The following is a 21,579-nucleotide window of genomic DNA, read 5'->3' as shown; positions in this document are numbered from 1 at the left end:
AGGACTGGGTTTTACAACTCAATAAGAGTAAAGCTTCTGTCTGAAAAAGTAAGACTATTAGAACATCTGAGCAGGCTTTTTCAGAGCTTTATGGAGAGCATGCTGCGTCCCATCCATCTCCCATTCATGGATATTCTGCAGAGATCTTTGAAGGGGGGCTTTGAAGTGAGCATCCTCCACCCCAAACTGTGAAAGGCGCTTATAGAAAAATTTGTGTCTGCTCTTTAGAGAAGTCTCATCCTAAGGATTTTGTTGAGGATGGCACTCATGGCATTAGATACAACCAGGCATAACTTGCAAATATCAACCTATTAAAGCAAGATATTAATTTCCTCCAATAAACGATGTGATTAAAATTGTGCTTAGGGAATGTTATAAATATACATCTAAGACTTGACTTTACTTCCTAGGAATCTCTGGCTAATCTCTTGTCACTAACCCAGCTCTAAACTGAATCCATCAAATGAAAATGAACAGCCGAATATTTTAAACTATTGCTTTTTATTATAATTACACTGGAGCACAAATAAATAAGCACTAAATTATTGTAAAATATTGTCAATGCACTAAAGAAAGCAGAATTGATCTTCAAACAACATCTTATTACTTCAGAAGTATCAAAGTACATTTAATTACATCTTACCTAAAAAAATCAAGTACAAAAATGAAAAGAAAATTAATATGTATTTATACTGTGTATATAGAAACGGCTAATAATATATGATTACAGTTAGCCTCTAGCTACTCCTTACTCCTACACAATCTCAGGCACATACCTGACAATTTCTAATGAAATATGAAAAAAAGCAACATGACATTCAATTTCCAGATATTGGTAAATGTATTACATTGGAATGAACACAGAATGATTTCATTTCATTTAAAAACCCTGTCATTTAAAAACATAGTGCCATTGTCCACTTAAAAATAAACAACCCAAACCAAAAAAAAACCCATACCATTTTATACCATTTGCTTTAAATTGTCAAAAGGAGCAATAAAGTAGACATACATTGGCTAATATACGTAAACACATTTTTAGTGCAAGAATAACAAGACCTGTGACTTTACTGTGCTTTCTTGAAATCACAGTGCACTTTACACAAATTGCTACACTATAATGTTTAACTTCAGGAGTTTAAAGCAAAATAAGTGCATACCAAACAATTTCATATATACAGTCTTAGTAAGTGTGTGTATATATGTGATCTGTATGTATATACAGATTGCATATTTATACAGACTACAGCTTTAATGACCGTGTGTAACTAAGCACTGTCATTCACCCTGTGACACAGAAACTGCTGAGACAATAGGTGACGCAGAAAATGTTTAACAACGATTTGATGGCACACTCTCGGCGTTGCGTGCACCATTTACTCGAGCGATGGGGTGGGCCAGCAGCCACGGGACAGGACGGTGGCACATACCTTGCTCTGGCATTGTCCATGACCTTTGGAAACTACTCCATCTGAGCCTCACCTCCCTCCTCTGTAAAACGGTTTTTGAAAGCGTGAGGTTTAGTTCACATTTCTAAAGTGCTTTGAAGGTAAGTGCTATACTTTACTTTTTCAGGTACTGCCCCACTTCAAAACAAAAAGCCATTGTTTCCATGGGATACAATGGAAGTCTGGAAGCACATGGAGGGTTATTTAGGAAGGAAAACATAAACAGTGTCAAGCAATAAAAGCAAAACAAGGAGTGGTTTTATGCTGGGCAAGTGTACAAGCAGTTTACAAGCAAGTCTGCTTAGGACAAGGATGCTTCGATTCCCTGATCAATATTCCTATTATGTATCGATATGAAAAGGACACGATATGAACAAACACTATTAAACATGTAACTGTTTACACTAACACGTGCCTTCCCCCAAAGAGCCTGGCACTGCAACGCCTGTGCGCTCCCACGGGTCTGGGCTGCAAAGTCAATGCTTCCGTAGCAGGCTTTGAAAGTAATTGCTCCAGAAGAGACCAGTGCAGAGCAGGAGTATCATACTGACTGAACGCCAGCTTTTGTTTTGTCACCAGAGACTTTAGTGCAGCTGGGGGAAAGGGTTGAGCTAAGTATTTTACACGCAGTTGTGAAAAATTCTTCTCTTGCCACATAACAAGGAAGACAAAGCATATGCACTTTCTGAATAATGAACCTGTTATCTCAACAGATTTCTCATGACCAACAAGTCGTCTTCTTTCCAGCAGAATCTGGAACTTTGCGAGATCTCTGGAGTTTTTCTTCTGCCATTTTCTTTCTTTAAAAAAAAAAAAGAGAATAAGCAGAATATACAGTTGGTGTCTTTTGGATGTAAAATGTATTCAAAGATTCCTTCACAGCCTCTGGGTTTTTTCCTGTCTTCTGTCATTTCGGCTGTGAGGGGCTCTTTAAATCTGAATTTCAATCGTTTACCCATTCCAGCCACTGTATATTCATAACGCACACCAATATTTAATGCACGTGGGTATATACGTATACACACATCTATGAATATATATAGAGATACATGCATATATACATATATATGTGTGTACACATATGCATATATACATATACAATAATGCTAATATACATACACACATATAAACACACACTTTATCTCTTACAGAAATCTCAGTTTGGACATCAAAATATACATTAGTTAATTAGTTATAAAATATTTTAAAACTTTATTTCAGAGGCTGAAAAGAAACTACTACTGATAAAGCATTACTCAAACTTTAGCAATATAGATTACAAAAACCTTCTAAAATTTGTTATTTTTGGTTTTTTTTTTGATCAGCAATTACAGCTGTGGCAATGCTGTCAATATAATTTCAAAGAAAAGCCAATATAACAAGAAGTTTTAAACAACACACCTTTTCTTCTCAGTGAATATAATAATAAAATGATTGTTTTAAACAGGGACTTTTGTGCTACCAAACCTCAAACGCATAGATAGAAATTTAAATATACAAAATATATGCCATAGAACTTTTTTCCCTACTCCACAGCGGTACAAGTTTCCCTCGATCCCAACAGATCCTTTCAGAAGATATTTCACTGCATTGATTTCACCCTCAGAATCAGAATAAGCCATCACTCTCCCGTTAAAACCAGGAGCTCATAATTCTTTGGTCATGACATAATATTCTGTTAAAATGGGTGTAATATAATACAGGATGGCAAGCCAATTACTGAAGCAGTGAGGAAGAAGGAACAGCACAGGCGGGAGAACGTGTTATGTGGGCCTCTGCTTCAAAACCACATGAAATCAAGAGGGATTTCCCTACCAGCTTTCAAGGGGTCTGAATTCCAGCCTTTGTAAACAAGACGAGGATATTCAGCACACCGTAAAGTAAGGATGTGTTGCTGGATTTAAAAATAATAAACATGTAAACAGATTTTCTTGCCTTTATTTTCTGGACCAAAGACAAATGTGGACAGGAGCGGTGGCTGCCGGGCCACTGCCTTAGCCTGGGTCTCTCCGTCACAGGCTGTACAATGCTTAGTCACAGTGAACCATGGTCTCTGCTAGTCAGCTGGATAGAATGAAGTTTCTTTTGAAGGCTGTTCTGCCGAAAATTTCGTTTCTTGGCCAAATAATTTCAGTAATTGATTCATATAAAAAACAAGGGTGTTTATCTGATTAGCTTTATGGGAAAAGTGATGCAGAACAATTCATAGTTTAAATGCAACTTGGGCATCCACATGTAGCACTTTTATTTGCATTGCTTGCAGCTTTGCTGTTTCCCACCAAAACTCTCTTATTAGTCCAGTCCTGCCCCCCCAAAATCTAAGGACATCTAACGAGCACAACTCTAGGTAACTCCTACAGCGCTAGCACCGAATTCTTTTGTACATCGCCCTGTTTAACAAAACATACAACCACATGCTTTTGTACAGAAGCCAAATCAAGGCAGGTAAGAGAAACAAAATGGTGGCAGCAAGGGGGGGGAACATTAGAACACTACATAGAAAATAGGTAATAAAACAATATAATAGTAACATTTTATAGTAAAATTCTTCATAAATTTCTTAATTTTTATATATATTTAAACAGTGTATTAGCTTGGGTGTTTTCAATATACTGGCGAAATATTTACATTTTGATATCTTCTGGATCCAAAAAAAATCCTGGATAAATACGTAAGCCTTAATCCAGTCGGAAACTTAGATCTCTCTCTTGATTGACAGATGAGTACTGTATCGGTGGGTTTTTTTCCCTAGGAAGTTCACCACCTGCAGGTAAGTCTTAGGTTAGAGCCTTTGCCTTATTAAGAAAGCAGGCTACCTGTGCATGGTGCAACACAGTGGAGAGGGCATCCTCCACACGCCTGTCAAATTGCAGTGTCCCAGAAAACAGTTTGTTGTTTGGAATAAGGAGGAGGGCTGTATTTCTTGGTCCCGGTATTCTTTTTCCAACTCGGCAAAATAGGCATGCTGTCCTGTTTGCAGAGTCCTTTCTCTGATTTCTGTCGAGCTTTTATTTCTTTGCAGAGGCAACGTTTTTTCTCAATCATATCCAGCATTGTATGGTCCCCTTGCAACCACTGCATGCACGTCACCTATTGGGGTGGAGGGCGGGTGTAGGAAGAAAAGAAGGAAAAAGAAAAGGAGAAAAAACACACAAAAATAACTACGTGGTCATAGATTGAATACATTATTCCTTTGCAGTGTTAACATTACTAGTATCGACACAGTCTAATTCCTTTGATGAACAAAAAATCTCTATGCAACAACAGAAGCAAAGTCAGTCTTTACTTCTAACGACTATATTAAGGAAAAAAAAAAAGATAATAAAAGGTCCCCTTTTTAACTTTTCCAGAGCACTGAAGGCTAACAAAGAGAAATGTTTTCAGAAAACTAGGATTGGTTGAATTTTAAATGATGAAATATATCTTAAAAAGGCATATGGATCTTAATAACATCCTTAAGTTGTGGAAATAAAATTCTATACACTGAAACCCATGTTTTATACTGCTTTCCAATTCCAATCCATCACATTAAAAGCATGGTGTTAACACTTCTGAATATCAAGTTAAATAGAACTATGTGTTCAACTTCTTAAAAATTATTTAGTGAACTTCATGTGAATCATACGGACTAACCTATCCTGTTCTGTGATGATATTTTATTAACTGCGAGGTACCAAGAGTCTAGAAACACCATGTTTCCGTGCACGTAGAATATTTGAAAACATCATCCTGATCCAAAAAAGGACGTTAGCATATGCTTAGTTGTGACTACATGTCACAGCCCCTCTGAAGCCTGAGGACGTGGCTTCATTTGAGTTCGGTGGGGTGCTCCCATGACTCAAAATGTGTGTGTCTTCAAAGTCCTTTGACTGGAACTGCAATCGCTGATACTAAACTATCTTGAAAGGGCTCACTCTATTTAGATGACATGTTATATCCTGCAAATCAGAAAACTTCCTCTCAACACTTACTTTGCAAATTTGAAGTGATGTCTTGAGTCTCCCAACATTTATTTTCCACATTAGTCATAAATTAAGTATTACTGTGGAAGTAAATACACGCCATGCATTCACAGGGACTGTCCAAGTGCATCTCTGATCTTATTATGAAAACACACATCTATACTAATACTTTGGCAGCATTTTATGATTCATGAAGGAAATATATGCTTATTATTAGGAGTATTTGAGTTTGTTTAAAAATGCATATGCCTTTTGTTCACAAATCTTAGAATGCCAGCCATGGGCATACACCAGGTTCCTAGAACTGGGGACTGTTCTTCTTAGAAGCCAGTATAGAAACTTCCATTGATTTTGGTAGTTTTTGTGGTCATCTTGAAGAGCTTTAAAGCTTTTAAAGATAAAAGATATTTATCTTTATTGATAAATAAATAGAGAAAATGTTCAGATTCATAGCAGGAAACAAAGCAACAGGAATAAATGTGAGCAAGCCTACCAGAAAAAATATTAATAAACAATGTGCTTAAAGAGAAAAATAAACATAACACAGAAATGTGGTTGTCATTTTGAGTATCTTTGTAAAAAAATGGTTTTAAGGAGTGACAAAGGATAAAAGAATTGCAGATAGAATTACCTTTCTTTATACGGAAACAAAAGGCTTACCTTATACATGAGATAATAGTTGGAGTGGAACAAGTTTACTCCCCAATATGAATTTTGTTCTTGAATATTCTTATGAACTTACAATTACACAGGTAATGTATCTGCAGTGTGTCCTCCTGAGTGGATGATCTAAAAGTCTTCTGGAGGCCTGCTGTGCCTGCTCATCCTGATTGAATACTTATTTTTCATTTTTAAGAGTGATCTAACGCATACTGCTGTGCAGGTGGGTAGAAGGCATGCCATCCATTGCAGCTGTGAGACTTTCTCTCTTTGGGTGCCCAGGTCCAGTCCAAAGCTCTGAACTGGAGATACTCCTCCCCACCCCTCTGCTCAGCTTCACAGGTCTTTGGATGAGGTTCTACCTCAGGCAGATTTCCTGCCGCTCTACTTATTAGTGACAGGTTGGTACTTACGCAGCAGCGTCTTCATTTTGGCTCGTCCTCCTACGTGGGGCAGGACAGGGACACAGTCTGCACACAATTCACTACACAAAATATTCACAACACACAGCTGCACACCAGCTGCTAGGCTGGATTTGACGACAACAATGCTTGAGTGTGGGTTTTCTCTTCTAGGCATTGGGAAATACCTTCTCTTTTATAACCCACCATGTAAGTGAACAGAGCATGTGCCAATATGAATCCTTAGGGTATGCTGTGTGCTCCAGTTGCCGCGCACCACAAGCACCATTCGCAGCACAGACGCCAGTCACTGTGAGGGGGTTGAATCGACGTCACCCTAATCTTGGCACTGTACTACAGGCAATGACGTTGCCAACACATGGTCTTCTGGTAGCTATTCTCCTTCACAGGATTCAAGGGAACCAAAGCAGGAATTTGACATGCTAAGCTCTAAAATATCAGTCACAACTTCCCAAAGATAGAAATAGTGTTGCAGAATCTACCAGTTACACAGACACTTTGCCACCCCCCACAAAACAGCCCCTAAAATAAACCTGAGCTTAGACAGCTCCAAAATGTTTTTTTTTAACTGCCCACCGTATTGTGTGGCAGTTAGTGAATCATTCATCATAAAGAATCTGAGTTTTCCCACTTTCCTGGACACAGATTTTCAAGAATACTTGTGATTTTTTTAATGTTATTTTTGTTCGATGGCTAAATCCTTCACACCAGCATCTTCTGAGATATACCAACCACATGGTACATTCCTCCCCTGTTACTGTATTCAGGTAATGGTATGCAGAGCATGAACATGCAGCACTGTTAGGTGCAAAGTCATTTGCTAAAATAGACTAAGTGAACACATATGATGTTGATAGGTTTGATGAAAAAAAGCTTAAAAGTGAGAACAAACGTTAAAGGGTTTTATTTGATAGCTTTGCTCAGTTCTAGCATTGATGTGCAACAAAATAAAGATGTACTGAACAAGGGTGCATGGCTCTTGAGGTTGCTAGACAGAGGAAATCATCAGTTTGTAGATCAATGAAATACAGATATGATAATAACAACTTTGTTAATACAAAATCCCAAAGACTGTTAACTAACTTTTCAGCATGTCCTAGGCAAATTACAGGCACTAAGACCCACAAGCCAACACTCAATCCAACTATTTAATTACAACAGCAGCCCTCGATGACTTCAGAAGGGCTACTGAGGTGTTTAAAGCTAATGTGTTTAACATTGTGGACTTAGGCCAAATCCTTCTTGCAACTGAACTGATGGTGCTCACACTTAGTTCCAATACAACTTTTTTCCATGTTCCCCCTCCTTTCTGGCTTCAGCCTGTGCTTCTGGTCATGCACTAGGTTGTTAATACCCCTGCTATATCGTAACAAGGGATTTGTTCAGGGTGAGAGGCACAAAAAAAATAATGACGTTGCAAATCAATTTATGGAAAAAAAGCAGAGCATTCATAACAATATACAGCTATACAGCTCTCCTGTTCCTGAAAGATCCCATAGCGTGTGAGGAGTGGTACACACACTGCAGCATGTCAGAGCTTGGCTGCAGATATGAATGTAGGCAGACAGGCACAAAAAGCATCAGCACTGGAGGGAACAGCCAATGAGACAGTACAGGAGCGGCAAAGTTGGTTTTGACCAGAACATCTTGGCCCAAAGCCTATTCTTACTAAAAAGGAAGCAAAGAGCCAGCAGCTAATGTTAGGATTGATAGAAGGGATCTCCTGGTGACTCCAGGACGTGTATCATGGTACTATGACACATAATCTCCTTTGAGTTATGGAAGTTGTTGATTGTACATCAGTTTTTGTTTTGATGGAATTTTTTGTCATTAAATTATCCAGGTTCTACAACACAATTTTTGTTCTCAAAATCAGACGGAGCAAAATAGCGAAGGGAAACACCAGCCAAAAGGACAGAACTTCGGGCATCTGCCTAGGAGGCGTTGAAGGCAGACTTAGATCCTTGATCCTAGTCAGGCAGTAAAATCTGTGGGACAACCTGGTGTGTAGAAACCAAAAAGGAACATAGAGTAGTTGGATAAATTCTCTCACCTGAACACGACTGAGCGCAACTGTAAATGAGGATGTCTTATGAGTTCCTGGTAAACACTAATCACAAAACTAATCCTTTGATTATTCATTATCCTCTGGCTTTTTCAAAAATCTTCTTTGAAGGAAATGCTTGTTCTAAACTTGAACATCAACAACAAAAAGAAAGAAACGTCTTCCATTACAGAAAAATGAATTTTTATCACCAGCTTTTTTGAAGGCCTTAGGAAAACCTAGTCCGTGTTGCCACACTAATTTCACTCTCTGCCCATATTTTTCTGATATTTTTATTCCCAAAATATTGCAAGTGAATTTTATTCTGTTACCTACTCTCAGGTTCTGTGTTGGCAGTGTCATGGTATAAGAAACAATGTTATAAAACCATTTTTCAACCAAGGAAAAACAACAACTTTCATCCTCAAAGAAATGCAGAATATTTGGACTAAGAAAAACTTTCTAAGTAAAAAAAGATCACTTCTGGTGAGTGTCTTAATGGTTTATGAAGATCTGAGAAACAAATTAGACAAACTAGTTCCCTTCACTGCAAAGTGTGTAGGTGCCTCCACTAGCAAAGGGCTTGTGTTCATCTCTTTTTACCTCGCAGGACAGATTTTGAATGATTCCAGAAAGGTAAGTAGCAGTCTTAATGGTTACAAATATTTCTTAAATTAGATTGCCCCGGGACTAGATCACAGAACTGCCTCGGAGAGCGGCTTAATGGGCAGAACATATACAGTTCAATGGCTCTTAGAGGACAGGACCTGGAGCCGGAGGTCAGTACATGCTGTAGCTCTCCGCCACATCAGAATTTACTGAGAAAAGCTCATAATCCCAGGGAAAACTCAAAACAGGCTTTAGGGAACAATGACTCATGCTGCCAGGAACTCGCTGGTGTCACAGCAGACTGTTTCTGTTTTCTATTGCCCTGACATGGGCTGTGCCTTGGGCAGCCCCACCACTGCCTGCAGAATGCTGCACTGTGCCGGGGAAGCCTGCCCCAGCAGATTCACAAAAACGCTCAAAATATGGGGGTTTGAAACAAGAAAAAGAACGGTAAATGAACAAAGCCCTTTTTGTGTTCTTAACTAAGCAGCATAGTTTATTTTGGCAAAAAGACTAGTACTTAAAGATGGAAAAAGGTAGAAGAAAATACTCTCCAATAACACAATTAAGGAGCTACTGATGGGTATAACTTTGCACTCCTGCTAGATGTGATCATCAGGTGTAGCAAAAGTATCTTCTTGTTGGTGATTATTCACTATGGGGTTAGACTTTTTGGCCCTTCAGGTTAGCATAAGTAGGAGCAGGTGAAGTGTGTCAGTATAGTGCACAAGAAGGTCTGTATAAATTACTGAAACACATGTACGCTGCTGAAAAAAAAAATGTGGTTGTACCTGTAAGTTATATACAAACCAAAGCCTCCCATGTAGCATAGCCTGTCCAGACGGAGAACATGGAGGGGGTGAAAAGGAAAATGTGGGAGCAGGAAAATAGAGAATGAAAAATCCTCAGCATGAGGCCTGGGACTCTCTTAGGTGTGATAAATTCTACTTGTTCATGTGTTACAAATAGCTACATAAATACATAGATAAATAATGTTCTTTGTTAGTAAAAAGATGCACGTGCTACGCAAGTCCCACTCATATTTGCTTGTGTTAAACCAAATGCCAAGTAACTTTAACTGTGAGCCCCGCGCACCAGACAGGAGGGTGCCCTGTGTTCCTGCCTGCACCAGGATGAGAGCAGAGCAAGTGCTGAGAGCGATTCTGCTCCTCCAAAGTCAGGCCAGCGTGGTGAAAGGTAAGTAGGATCAAGTCATGCTAATTCCTGGTCTTGAGAAGCATTTCAGGAAACCTCCCACTGAAAGGTGCACTATAATTTTTCACAAAAGTGTCCGTGGAAATATGTGCTGCTAAAAATGCCATGGGGGAGAAGAAATATTTGAAATATTGCAGGCAGCTCTATTACTAATTGCAAAGTTAGAAAATGCTGCCAATTTTCATTCATTTTTGAGGAAGGCTTTCTAACATTTGAATTGATCACCCTACATTTCATGCTCTGGACAGTTCTATGAGTGGGTTGGTTTTATTTGTGCTGTATAAAATTTTAATGACCTAAAAAAAATTTCTTTATTGTTCAAATGAGGGCTTTAGACAACACCATATCCCACTCAGCTGTTTCTCCTCATGGCATTTGGGCTGGTAAGTTCTTGTTTGCCTTTTTTAAATGCTGCTGGTTTGAGGTGAAATTGGAAGCTCTGGGCAATGAGTCCCGCAACTCAGGGGTACTTCCATAATTTTTTTCTAGTAGCATAGCTTCCCATTTACTGCGGTGAAATTGCAGAGGTTATAGGACCGGGGGTGATGCTGTGCTTTTCTGGCCCTTGTGAGAATCTCTCTTGCCTGCTGGATGGGCAGAGGAGCTGGATTTTCTTTTACAGGAAGGATGGGGAAAACAACATCACATGTATGTGATCATGGATTTCACGTGCAAATACCCTTTTCTTTGTGACAACTGCATATCGCAGATATGCAAAATGGAAGCCCAACAGCTGATATGAGGCTATACAAAAGTGGTCTTAAACCAATGCAAAACATAATGCCTCCTGCACCCATAAACAGAGCGACCTCTAAGAGTGCAATCCGTGTGCAGTGCTAAACATCATTCGGCAAACCAAGCATGCTGGTTTGTTTTGGCAAGCTACAGTAAAGTGAAGAAGAAAGGCTTTCTGAAAGCCACTTACCATCCTCTGGGAGGAAAAGGTACTCCCTCCCTCTTGCCTGTTCTCAGATAGGAGTTTCCAAACTCTTTCCCACTGAAACTCTTGACGGCACTTTCTCTGGTGCAGATGGGTCCCAGCCATCTAGCCAGGTAAAGTATTTCCACTCGAGAGGGTTCAAAATCCCACTCCTAGAAGACAGTCATGTGCCACGGGTGCAAGTGGTGAAGGGCTACCTTAAGCAGCAACATTTACTTCATGATCTGCTATCTGATGTTCTTAGCTTGACATGGAGGTCCTCTTAGCACATATTTGTAAAAGAGGAGTTGTCCAAGGCAGAAGTTCAGGCAGAATCAGGTTTCGGAAAACCTGAGCAGTGAGATCCTCGCCCATTTGAAGCCAACAGGAATGTACTGGTTAACTTCATGGGTCCAAGAATTTGACTACAGTTCATTCAAACAAATAGTAAAAAAACCCTCAAATGATTTATAAAGCCTTCAGAAGAGAACTTGGAAAATTATGTTCGACAAGATTTCTTTTGCTAACTGTTGGCTATAACCATTACACTGTAGTTGAATGATGTTACTTCTAGTGGCTGCAAAAGTTGGTAAGTGAGGGTAGAACTACAGGCTACAGTCATTTCTTTCTCTCTGACAGAGGTACTCTGGAATAATATCAACATGAAAGATAGCATAATTTGGCCCAGGATAGAGAGTCATTCATTTAGCTCTGTACTGCTAACCCATTCTCCTTTTACTGTTAAGTTCAAAACAACAATTGATTATTAATACCAAGGTGATTAAAAGTAACAGTATGCTCAGGAACACGCAGGATGTGCAAGGTGAGCTGTGAAAGCAGACAGTTTCCATGCAATTCATAGTGCATGGTAACGTTCTCCAGGGACACAGGATGACGTAACTGAGGTGTTTTCTAGAAGGTGTCCTACGATGCCAGCAACCACATTACAACGATCCCGTGCATTCATGTACTCATATCACAAGTACAAGCACAGGCATGGTGCTATGTGCTACACAAACTGCCCTTTCCAGCATTTGACAAATTCTTCTTTTTAAGGGACACAAGTAACACCTGTATTTTCCTTCTAAGCACTTGGGAAAGGATTGATTCACCACATGAGTCTTCATTTTCACAAAATATTTGGGTGGAAAGGAGAACTTTGTAATTTTACCCTGTATGTTTAACATTAAAAGAATCCACAGACACCTGCTATTTCAACTTCTGAAACTCTATATGTATTTTAGGGCTATTGTAACATTTCAATTGCTGTGTTTAGTGTTTTGATTTACATTATTCTAAATTTCTAAACTTCTAGAAATATGTTTTCTTACAAATGATACAACTACTACAGAAAAAAAAAAGAAACAGTCTTTTACAAACTGTTCTAACCCCTTATGTAATTGCATTATACAGTATCATAAGAAAACTCTAGATGCCTATTTTCAAATACAGGACTCACTAAAAGCCTTATTACATTGTCTTGCACTCTACGTCCTGAAAACTGGCAAGACTTTTTGGAATCCCAAGAATTCCTAAAGATTCAAGATTATGAACAATTAATACTTATCCAAAAATTAAATTAGCAAATAGCTAGTAAACCCTCAACACCTCTGATTCCAGACTTCTCGTTTCATGATTCATTGCTTCCAATTATTAAATGTCACAGTTACTTTATACCAAACCAACCTTGCACACACTCCTATGCCTCCAGTTTTTTGTTAACCCTCGAATTATTGCTGAAGCTATCAATAAAGCAAAATCTAAATAATAAATTCAGTCTTGCTTTCCATTTTTATACTGGTAATCAGTCCAGCTATAGATCTTCCTGACCTTGCATTATTATCTTATTTGGAAAGATGTATTCTTCTCATCTAAGCTGTTTTTTAAACACCAAACAGCTGTCTGAAATGTACTGCTTGGTCTACTGATAGTTAACATATCCTGTAAATGCTAGTACATTTAAAAGAAGAGTATGTAAAGTAACTCATATTGGGGATATTGTGAAAGTTGTCTCATGCGTCTCGTTTATGCAGTGGATTGTCACAAAGTGCATTCCTATGGAGATCACCCATGAAAAATCAAACCTTAATCTATGCCTTTGCTAAGCAATAAACGCAGAACTCAAGCAACCCACCATGATATGTCCTGCAAAATAGAAAGGAAAATCCAATATTGTATTAGGTCAATGACAGAGGGACAAAGGACAGAATACTTTTCTAGAGTTCAGTGATACAGAGAGCCACTAACTGCATTTTGCAGTACAGCACCTGCAGGGTAACACTCTAATGTCTCAGATTTCCTTGAGAGGATACTAACTCTGTCTCCCCACTCCCTCCTCCTGCTGGAGGTCGCTGCTCCATTGCATGTGTGCCTTAACTGCTCATGAACCAGCCTTAAAACAGCAGGACAGTTAGAGGCAGTGACCTTAATGGCTGTGATGGCCAGCCCTGGCTCTGACTGAGTAACCGCATCTGCAGTGCAACACGCCTGTAAATCAGAGTGGTTTTGAAAAAGTGCCAGATTCAAAATCTCCTACTAAGATGCATCATCCCTCTATGCATTAAGAGGTGGCGTGGAGCAGTACAAGGTGGGCAAGGTCCTTCCTTCTTTGTCTCCAACCCCTGCAGACTGCAAAAGTTCTCATGTCCAAGGGAGATGAAGGCAGTAGACTGAATGCTCTATATTACTGCTTCTGGTCACACACCAGAGGCTGAGGAGGACCCAGAAATTGAACACTGAAGAATGAAAATGAGTGGAAACAAGACCAAGACTTTGGAAGAGCCATGAGAAAGTGGACATTGAGGCCAACCCTAAAGTTACAAAAATGTGACAAGTGGAGATACCACAAATCTCATTAGTTTCCCCATTTTATTGAACCTAATTCTTTTCCAAGCTAAAAACATGTACATGAACTTCAGCACTCTTCCTGCTGAAGTCAGTACGAGAACTCAAGATTTAACATATCTTTGTTCTGGTGACAGCTGAAGAACCTCACCACACCAGTTTGCCAGCAAACCTTCTAAGTCCTTATATATCTTCAGCATTTTCAAGAAAACAGTCACAATAATGATTTTAAAATAATAATAAAAAAAGATAAAATTATCAAAAAATGTATGCAGGGAAAATGCTTCAGCACTGAGAGGACTAGCGCCTTCAATTCCGCTTATATTGTATTAGGTGATTTAAATATACAAATATCTCAGTTAGACTCAGCTTTACAGATGAGAAATTTTGAAGTATGCTCTTACATTGCTCTTTTTTCACAGTGAAAATGAGTCAATTATCATTTTCTTAGATTAAATGCCATCTTTCAAGTGTTTTACTGATTGTAAGGGGGGAATAAAGTATAGGAAAGCATCACTGAAACCAACACTGCATGGACAGGGACAATCAAATTCTTGTTGGCGGTCACAACTTTCTTTTAAAGATGTGTAAAAACACGAATAAAAGACAGAGATCTCCACTTACGATTAATTTCTATAATTTCTATAATTTCTTAAAATGGAGAAAATGAACAGTTACCAGAGTTATGAACTGTGCTGCGACATTCTAAAGAATTGAAACATGTAAGAGCCTGCCATAACATGAGATACTACATCTGCTCTACCCTCACGGCAATATCATGCAATTTCATTTATATCAGGAATTGCTAAACAATATAGGACCTAAATCTAATATAGACATGATTTCCCGACACACAGAATAGCTGAGCCACAAGCAGGAAGCTAAGACCAGCATCCACATGCTTTAGAAAAATGGGATTCATTGAATGCAGAGATGCCCTGTACCATGTTTCTGTTTTTCTGTTCCAAAGTCAGTCTCTAAAGGGATGTCACCAGCTGCTGCAGCGTGTGGCACTAATTCAGCAATAACTCATTGAGAAGTCTGCATCACACTAAACCAGGACCACTGGGTTGCTGAACCAGGGCTTTGCTAGCAGGCTCCCATGCATGGAATAGCCAAGCAAACTCGATTTAGCCTATGAGAGCACCATGGGTTGAGTTCAAGTTCAGATCTCCAAATCAGGGAGGGAATTTAAACAGCCATCTTAAAAGGAATGGCTAAGGACAGTGCAAGGCAAGCAAGACATCCAGCTTCATGGTAACCTATACACATGTATCACCTGTAACATAAGCAAACGAATGTTCAATCCGCAAAAAAGTGCTCCTTTTTTTGTTTGTGTTCTAGAGTTTGGTGTAGTAATCAAGTAAGACTCATGGTCTGACCAATATTAATTTTAAAAATGCATATTGCTATAGTCTTTTTGCCTTTTTACTCTTTCCTATTGTGAAGGACACAATTGTGGTTATAAACCTCAGAGAAAAAAAGAGATGGACCAATCTAGTCCACTAATTGCCACTGCCTTGCAAAGGCTTAAGATGAGGCTGCTTGCCCATAAATACAGAGTTCCATTAGCAGAATAAGTCCTTCTCCATCCTATTTTTTGTTGAGAAAAAGCATTCCTTGGACATTCCAGTTACAGCTTATGAGTGAAATGGGAATTTGCTGCTGATGTGAGCGAGGTCAAAATTTAACCCTCTCACTTTAAATTAAAACATGAATAGGGTTTTCTTTATGCGATTTTAGTTGGGGTGAAGACTCTTCATAGCAGTGGCTTTGTGATCCTAGAAGTTCCTTAGTATTTCCTGAATAAAGATCTGCCTTCCGAGAATTTTCTGAATAGCTGCTGCCACTCTGCTGCAGTAAATCACTTTACACTGAAACCGGTCCAGCTGGACAAGAAAGTACAATGATAAAATTAACTGCAAAGGAAGAAAAATGATCACTTCTAAGTCTCAGAGAAACACATATGGTTATCACTGAAGCTCCAGTTCAGTGGAGAACTCACAACACATGCAGAACTGGAAAATACCTATCAGATGCCCCCTTGACTTGCAGGGATATTTTGCTACTCAAGACAAATCGGTGTCTTGCTGCCTCAACCCAGGTACCTGAGCCTACAGACAGTTGTGTGGTGATGAAGAATAATTTTATAAAGCGCCAATAAATGATTATTAGCTATTTTAATAAATGTCAATTCAATTGGCAATTATATGTTACCTTGGACTGCAGACTGTAAGAGGCCTGACAAATAGCTTTGGTAATGTTCCCATAAAAGTGGAACATACTCAAAGTATGACAATTTCACCATTCCTAAGGCTCACCTGTACTGGAGAAACTTTCTTTCCAGTCTAAAGTCCTTCTATATCCAGTATTTATACATGCTCGATGGATCACCCCGTAGATTTATTGCAAGTCCTTCATGTGAATAGAGTTGGGATTTGCAGCATGAGACTCCAGCTGATAAAGGGCATTTCTAAACCTAGGAGTCCCTGACCAGCATACAACAGAGAGAACCAAGACTACACAGCATAGGCTGTTATAAAACATTTTTCAACCACAGAAAACTGTCATTGGAAACACAAATATCTTTGCAATTTTGGATCACTTCAAATAATTTTTTTGGAAGAACTGGAAAACTTAAAATCAGTAAAAATAATAATCTTCTAAAGTTCTCATTTTAAAATACATGACATTTTTATTTTCATTGTTTAACAAGACAAAATGAGAGTAAAAGTAGATTATCAAAAGTGGGTGCTGGCATTCATACCTTTTTATAATTGGCATACACGTAATGTATATGAATAGCCACACATTTCTAGTGAAAGACTATGAACAAACACACATACATATACAGAGATATATAAACATACTATACATACATACATGAGTGAATATACATATTTATGTGCATACAGTATACAGACAAGAAACTATACAGGTACAGTAAGTGCAATATACTGTATAAGGCTATACAAACACCGAAAGAGTCTGGTGAAATGGGGACAACCATGAGAAGAAAGCTTGGATGGTTTTTTGACTTAAAACAGACAAGCAGTGAAAACCTGGCAGTTTGTGTTTTATGCATCAGGCACATAAATTTCAAACAGAAATGTGGTACAATACATTCAGTTCATATACAAAAAAGGTAAGACAAGAGGGAGGGCATGAGGGTAACTGAAATGTGTATGAGCAGACGAATAAGGCTGTTCTACCTAGAATACAGAATGTTTGGTTCATTTACAGAGAATGCCTATATATAAAGCCATGCTTTCATGAACTCATGCCATTTTTATTTTTGTTTTTTTTTTTTTTCCTTTAAGAACATTATAATATAAAATTCTTGCCCTGAGTTAAACATAAATACACACAGAAAGGGGGTGGGAAAAAAAAGGAAATTGCATGCTTCTGGGGTTGTTTTAAAATATTTTTTTAACAAAGGCACAATATCTTCAATAGTGGTTGCAAGACCATTAGAAATAAACTTAGCAATTGCTATTGTTCTGGTACTGCACCCTTCTTACTGTGACTAAACTAAATGTTTGTACACAAAAGTCTCAGAACAAGTTTTGGAGTGAATTTACAAGCTTTAGAAGAGAATAAGTAAATTTATGAGAAATATCTTCAAGAGAGGTTCTCTGAAGAGGAAAGAATGCCAGCAAATAAACTCCTTTATAGGCAACTCACTGAGGGTTGGACTGAAATTATTTCACATCAATTACATTATATATTTGTTCAGTTTTATTGTAAGTTGTTACCTATTTTTAGTAGAACCATGTACAATGCCGTAAGAGCAGCTAAAAATGAGATGATGAGCTTCCACACAATTCTTAGTTTCTTTTGTAAGCAGGACAGGACAGTGATCTCACTGACTCAGTGTTTTATAAGCTCCAAATGTTACAGCTTAGGAGCACTTGTTCAACGACACTGTAAGTCTTTTATCGGAAATATTAGTTATTAGTGTCTACGTATGTCATATTAAATTTGACATACTCACGTACAAGTGTGACTCTCCAAAGAAAGGTCTGGGTGGAAAGACCACATTTGGCTGTTGTTCCAGTGTCTGAGCCCTTGGGCTCCAGAGGCATACAGTTCTCACCAACTTCTTGCCAGTTTCCAGGGAACCTCACCTTCCAGGGAAAAGCCACCTAGATTGTGCTGTGGCATCTGCCCCCGTAAGTTCCTCTGTTGAGCTAAGACTATTTTTCAAAGCACTGAAACACACCATCCCAACCCTATCAAAAAAGACACAACATAACAACGCCCTGAAACCACAAACCATGCAGATGAGATCTTTGCATGCACATCCTATGCCTTTTAGAGAAATTGGAGCTCCCAATCTGAGAAACAACTCGGTAAAGAGAGTAAAAAAACCACTGAGCGGGAAGTGAAACCCCTCATAAAAGCTGTATTTCATTCTTTGATATAATATTGCTGTCTTTGAAAAGTTTCAACTACTTCTGTGAGAGAACAAGCCCCTTTCTGTGTTCTTCTGGCAAGGTTATAAAAGCTGTTCAAGAACAAGAAGACATCAGAGTGAGGGAATGGAATATTCTTCCTCACAATCTCTTCTATCCCAGCTGAAATAGAGGCAGCCAAAGTGGCACTCGAGGGTGAGGAAAGGTATGAAGACACTCTAGATCTGGTGCTTAGAGACTGGTCACTCTGTTTCCATCTTGATACCCTCTTTCTATGGCATTACTTTTCCTACAGCTGACCTGTTTTCACTCTGTCACTGCTTCTCCCCAACACGTTTATTTTTACCATTGAGTGGTGTGGAGAACGAGAGCCACTAGAGCCATGCTTGGGCCTTGAGACCTTCCATGACAGCAGCACGTGCTCAGATCCACCACTCTGGTGGTGCAAGGGCTGTCGAGCATGCCATCTCTCATGCCCTTAAATGAGAGTCTTGGCAAAGCAGGACCCAGCTACACAATAACCTGTTTCTGCTGCGTGACCAGCCCAGCTGAATGCTGAAGGAAAGATGTTGGGACAGCAACAGCAGGGCTGTCTGCCAGCAGAAGATGGCTTTGACACATTTGCTTCTCACGCCAATCAGTCAGGCATGCCTTGGAGGTGAGGGATGATGGATGTGGCAATTCCACCCATTTCAAAGTTTGTATTTCTGTTTCTTTTTTTTTTTCTTTTTAATAAGCAGTTTGTATATTTAGAAACAATTTGCGCTGCTCTGGATCAATGCATGGATTACGTATAGTCAGATTAAAGCTAAAACTCAACACAATGCAATGTGGAGCCTTCCCTAAAGCATTAAAATTCTTGCTGTTGCTCTCATCCAACATGTTGACAGCATATTTAGCTGGACTGACGACAGCAGAATTTTGCCTTATTTTGTGCAAGAGTGTTGTCCTTGAAGGAAAAAAAATAAACCTGCCTAAAATGATCCAACGGCTCCCTCTCGTGGGCCTGAGGCTCTGCTGCACTTTCTAAAGGCACAAGAGCATACCCAAAAATCCAGACTCAGATTTCCAGCAGTGCAAACTGCCCAGAAGGCTGTGTGACTCTTGAGGACACAGCCCATGCCTCAGCACTTCTTTCTGGGTGGTGGCAGTCAATGTGATGACTTATAGCTGACTCTTGTGAACGTTCAGACAGAATGAGAAGGCAAAATCCTGCAGCTCAGGATGATTCATATTTTCAAGTATGCGCAAGCTACTTTCAAATACTACTCAGGGTGGCCAAATCCAGACAGCACCTCAAGGCAGAAGTTGGCCCACATCATACCAATGAAGTGCTCGTGCCACGAGTCTCTCTCTGTATCCCACTGTGGGTTATTCCATGCCCGATTACCCCCCCAGGTAGGATCCAGGGGAGTTTCCTCTTCCCAGTTATTTGCAAAAGCAGCATCCACAAAATTCAGTCTGGCTACATTCATTTGTTTTCACCTGCACAGACACTAAAGACCTCTCTACCGGAGGGGCAACATTCCTCCATGAGAGAGACATAATTTGTAAAGCGTTCCTCATAAAATTTACCTGGTTTTCTCATTTAACACATTCAAATACATTTCATCATATTAAGGGCACATAAAAATAATTAAAATTACTTTAAAAGACACATTAGATTCCATTCCAAATAGGTTTTTCTTTTTCTAATTTTGCATAAACCAAAGCTTAAACAATTCCTGACAGTCACATGCTTACTAATCTACTCCTATCTGGAACTGCGAGATAGTTACAATGAGCTTGCGAATTCCTGGGGTGTAGACAGCCATTGTTCTACACACATTGTCTACCGACACGGAGACCTTATTTGTGGCTATGACTCTCAGACACCACCACAAAGGTTATTGTGGTAGATCCTACTGGCCAACTTTAAGAAGGTTTCAGATCCAGTGACTTTCACAAGCCTTATTAAAAGTGATGGTTAAACATAAGGAGTAATTAAGTCCCTTCAAGGGAACAGATCTACAAACAAAAATAGAAGCTACCATCCAAAGCAATAAATAGTGTATAGAAAGTCCAGACCCAAACCCCATGGGGCTCCAATTACAGAGCAGAAGGCACAGGACTGTTCCCACACTGTGAACACACATTTCAAATGAAGAAAAAGATCAAGTATCAAAAAGGAACAACCATAATCTTGGCTCCAAGAGCACAGAAACAGAGACCTCAGAGGCATTGCACTGGAGGAAGGGGGACCCTTGGCATTTACATAGAGGGAGAAGAAGAAAACAATTACCACCATCCCCTGAATTGTTCCATGTTCTGCTAGGCTACATCCAACATACACAATAAACTTTTGAAACTTTTGAAAATTAGAGGAAAAAGGAGGGACAGAAAAAGCCATACCAGAGTGGCAATTAGCAGAGTAGTTAGATATTCCTTTTGAACAGGAATTCAGGACTGCATCTCCCCTGAGAGCTGTAACCAGCAGCCCAGGATGATCTCTTTTTACCCTTTGGCTTAGAGAACAGGTACAATAGACGTTGATTCTTTCAAAGCAAATCTTTCTGCATTACTAGAACCACAAAAGCAGTATCACTAGAGTTTGATGCTAGTTTCAGATTGTGATTTGTCAAGGAGCGCATCTAGCAGAGATTTACAGCACTGGGCAATGATACGGGTTTGTGCTCTGTAGCAGATACAAACTCTCTTACTAGCACACTTTTTTTTTGGTTACTATTTCCCTAGTACGCAAACTAGATGAAAGAGTGCTTCAGTCTACAGAGTCCTCCACCTACCTGCAATGGCTGTATTTCTTTCACATAATGGAAGTTAAAAAAACCTCCTGTTCAGATATGGAACAGTGGATCTTGATTTATAGGTGCTCATTTTTCAGCAGCAGAATTCATTAAATGCAGCAGTCAGGAACCCAGCCCTGCTAGAATGCCAACAACTGCTTACTGACTGCTTGGAATATTTGTACATTATTGCTGGAGAAAATGGCAACTTTAAGCTGAGAATAACAGAAAAGTACAGATGTTTTGTTTATGCTCACA

At 39.2% G+C, this 21,579-nt stretch overlaps 1 protein-coding gene across 5 annotated transcripts in view; it reads right to left on the bottom strand.

Annotated features, from left to right (window-relative positions):
* Positions 1–4,264: 4,264 nt before the first annotated feature.
* NYAP2 (neuronal tyrosine-phosphorylated phosphoinositide-3-kinase adaptor 2) overlaps positions 4,265–21,579 on the bottom strand; it is a 142,637-nt gene continuing 125,322 nt past the window's right edge. For all 5 annotated transcript variants that reach the window (XM_054074804.1, XM_054074805.1, XM_054074808.1 and 2 more), the window contains one exon: positions 4,265–4,538. In XM_054074804.1, the coding sequence (XP_053930779.1) occupies positions 4,311–4,538 (228 nt within the window). In that variant the 3' untranslated portion in view covers positions 4,265–4,310. The remainder of the gene's footprint in view (positions 4,539–21,579) is intronic.

Source organism: Cuculus canorus, chromosome 9 (assembly GCF_017976375.1).
Source record: "Cuculus canorus isolate bCucCan1 chromosome 9, bCucCan1.pri, whole genome shotgun sequence".
In the NCBI taxonomy this organism is placed as follows: domain Eukaryota; kingdom Metazoa; phylum Chordata; class Aves; order Cuculiformes; family Cuculidae; genus Cuculus; species Cuculus canorus.
The sequence above is the reverse complement of the archived record's forward strand: the minus strand, read 5'-3'. Positions and strand labels throughout refer to the sequence as shown.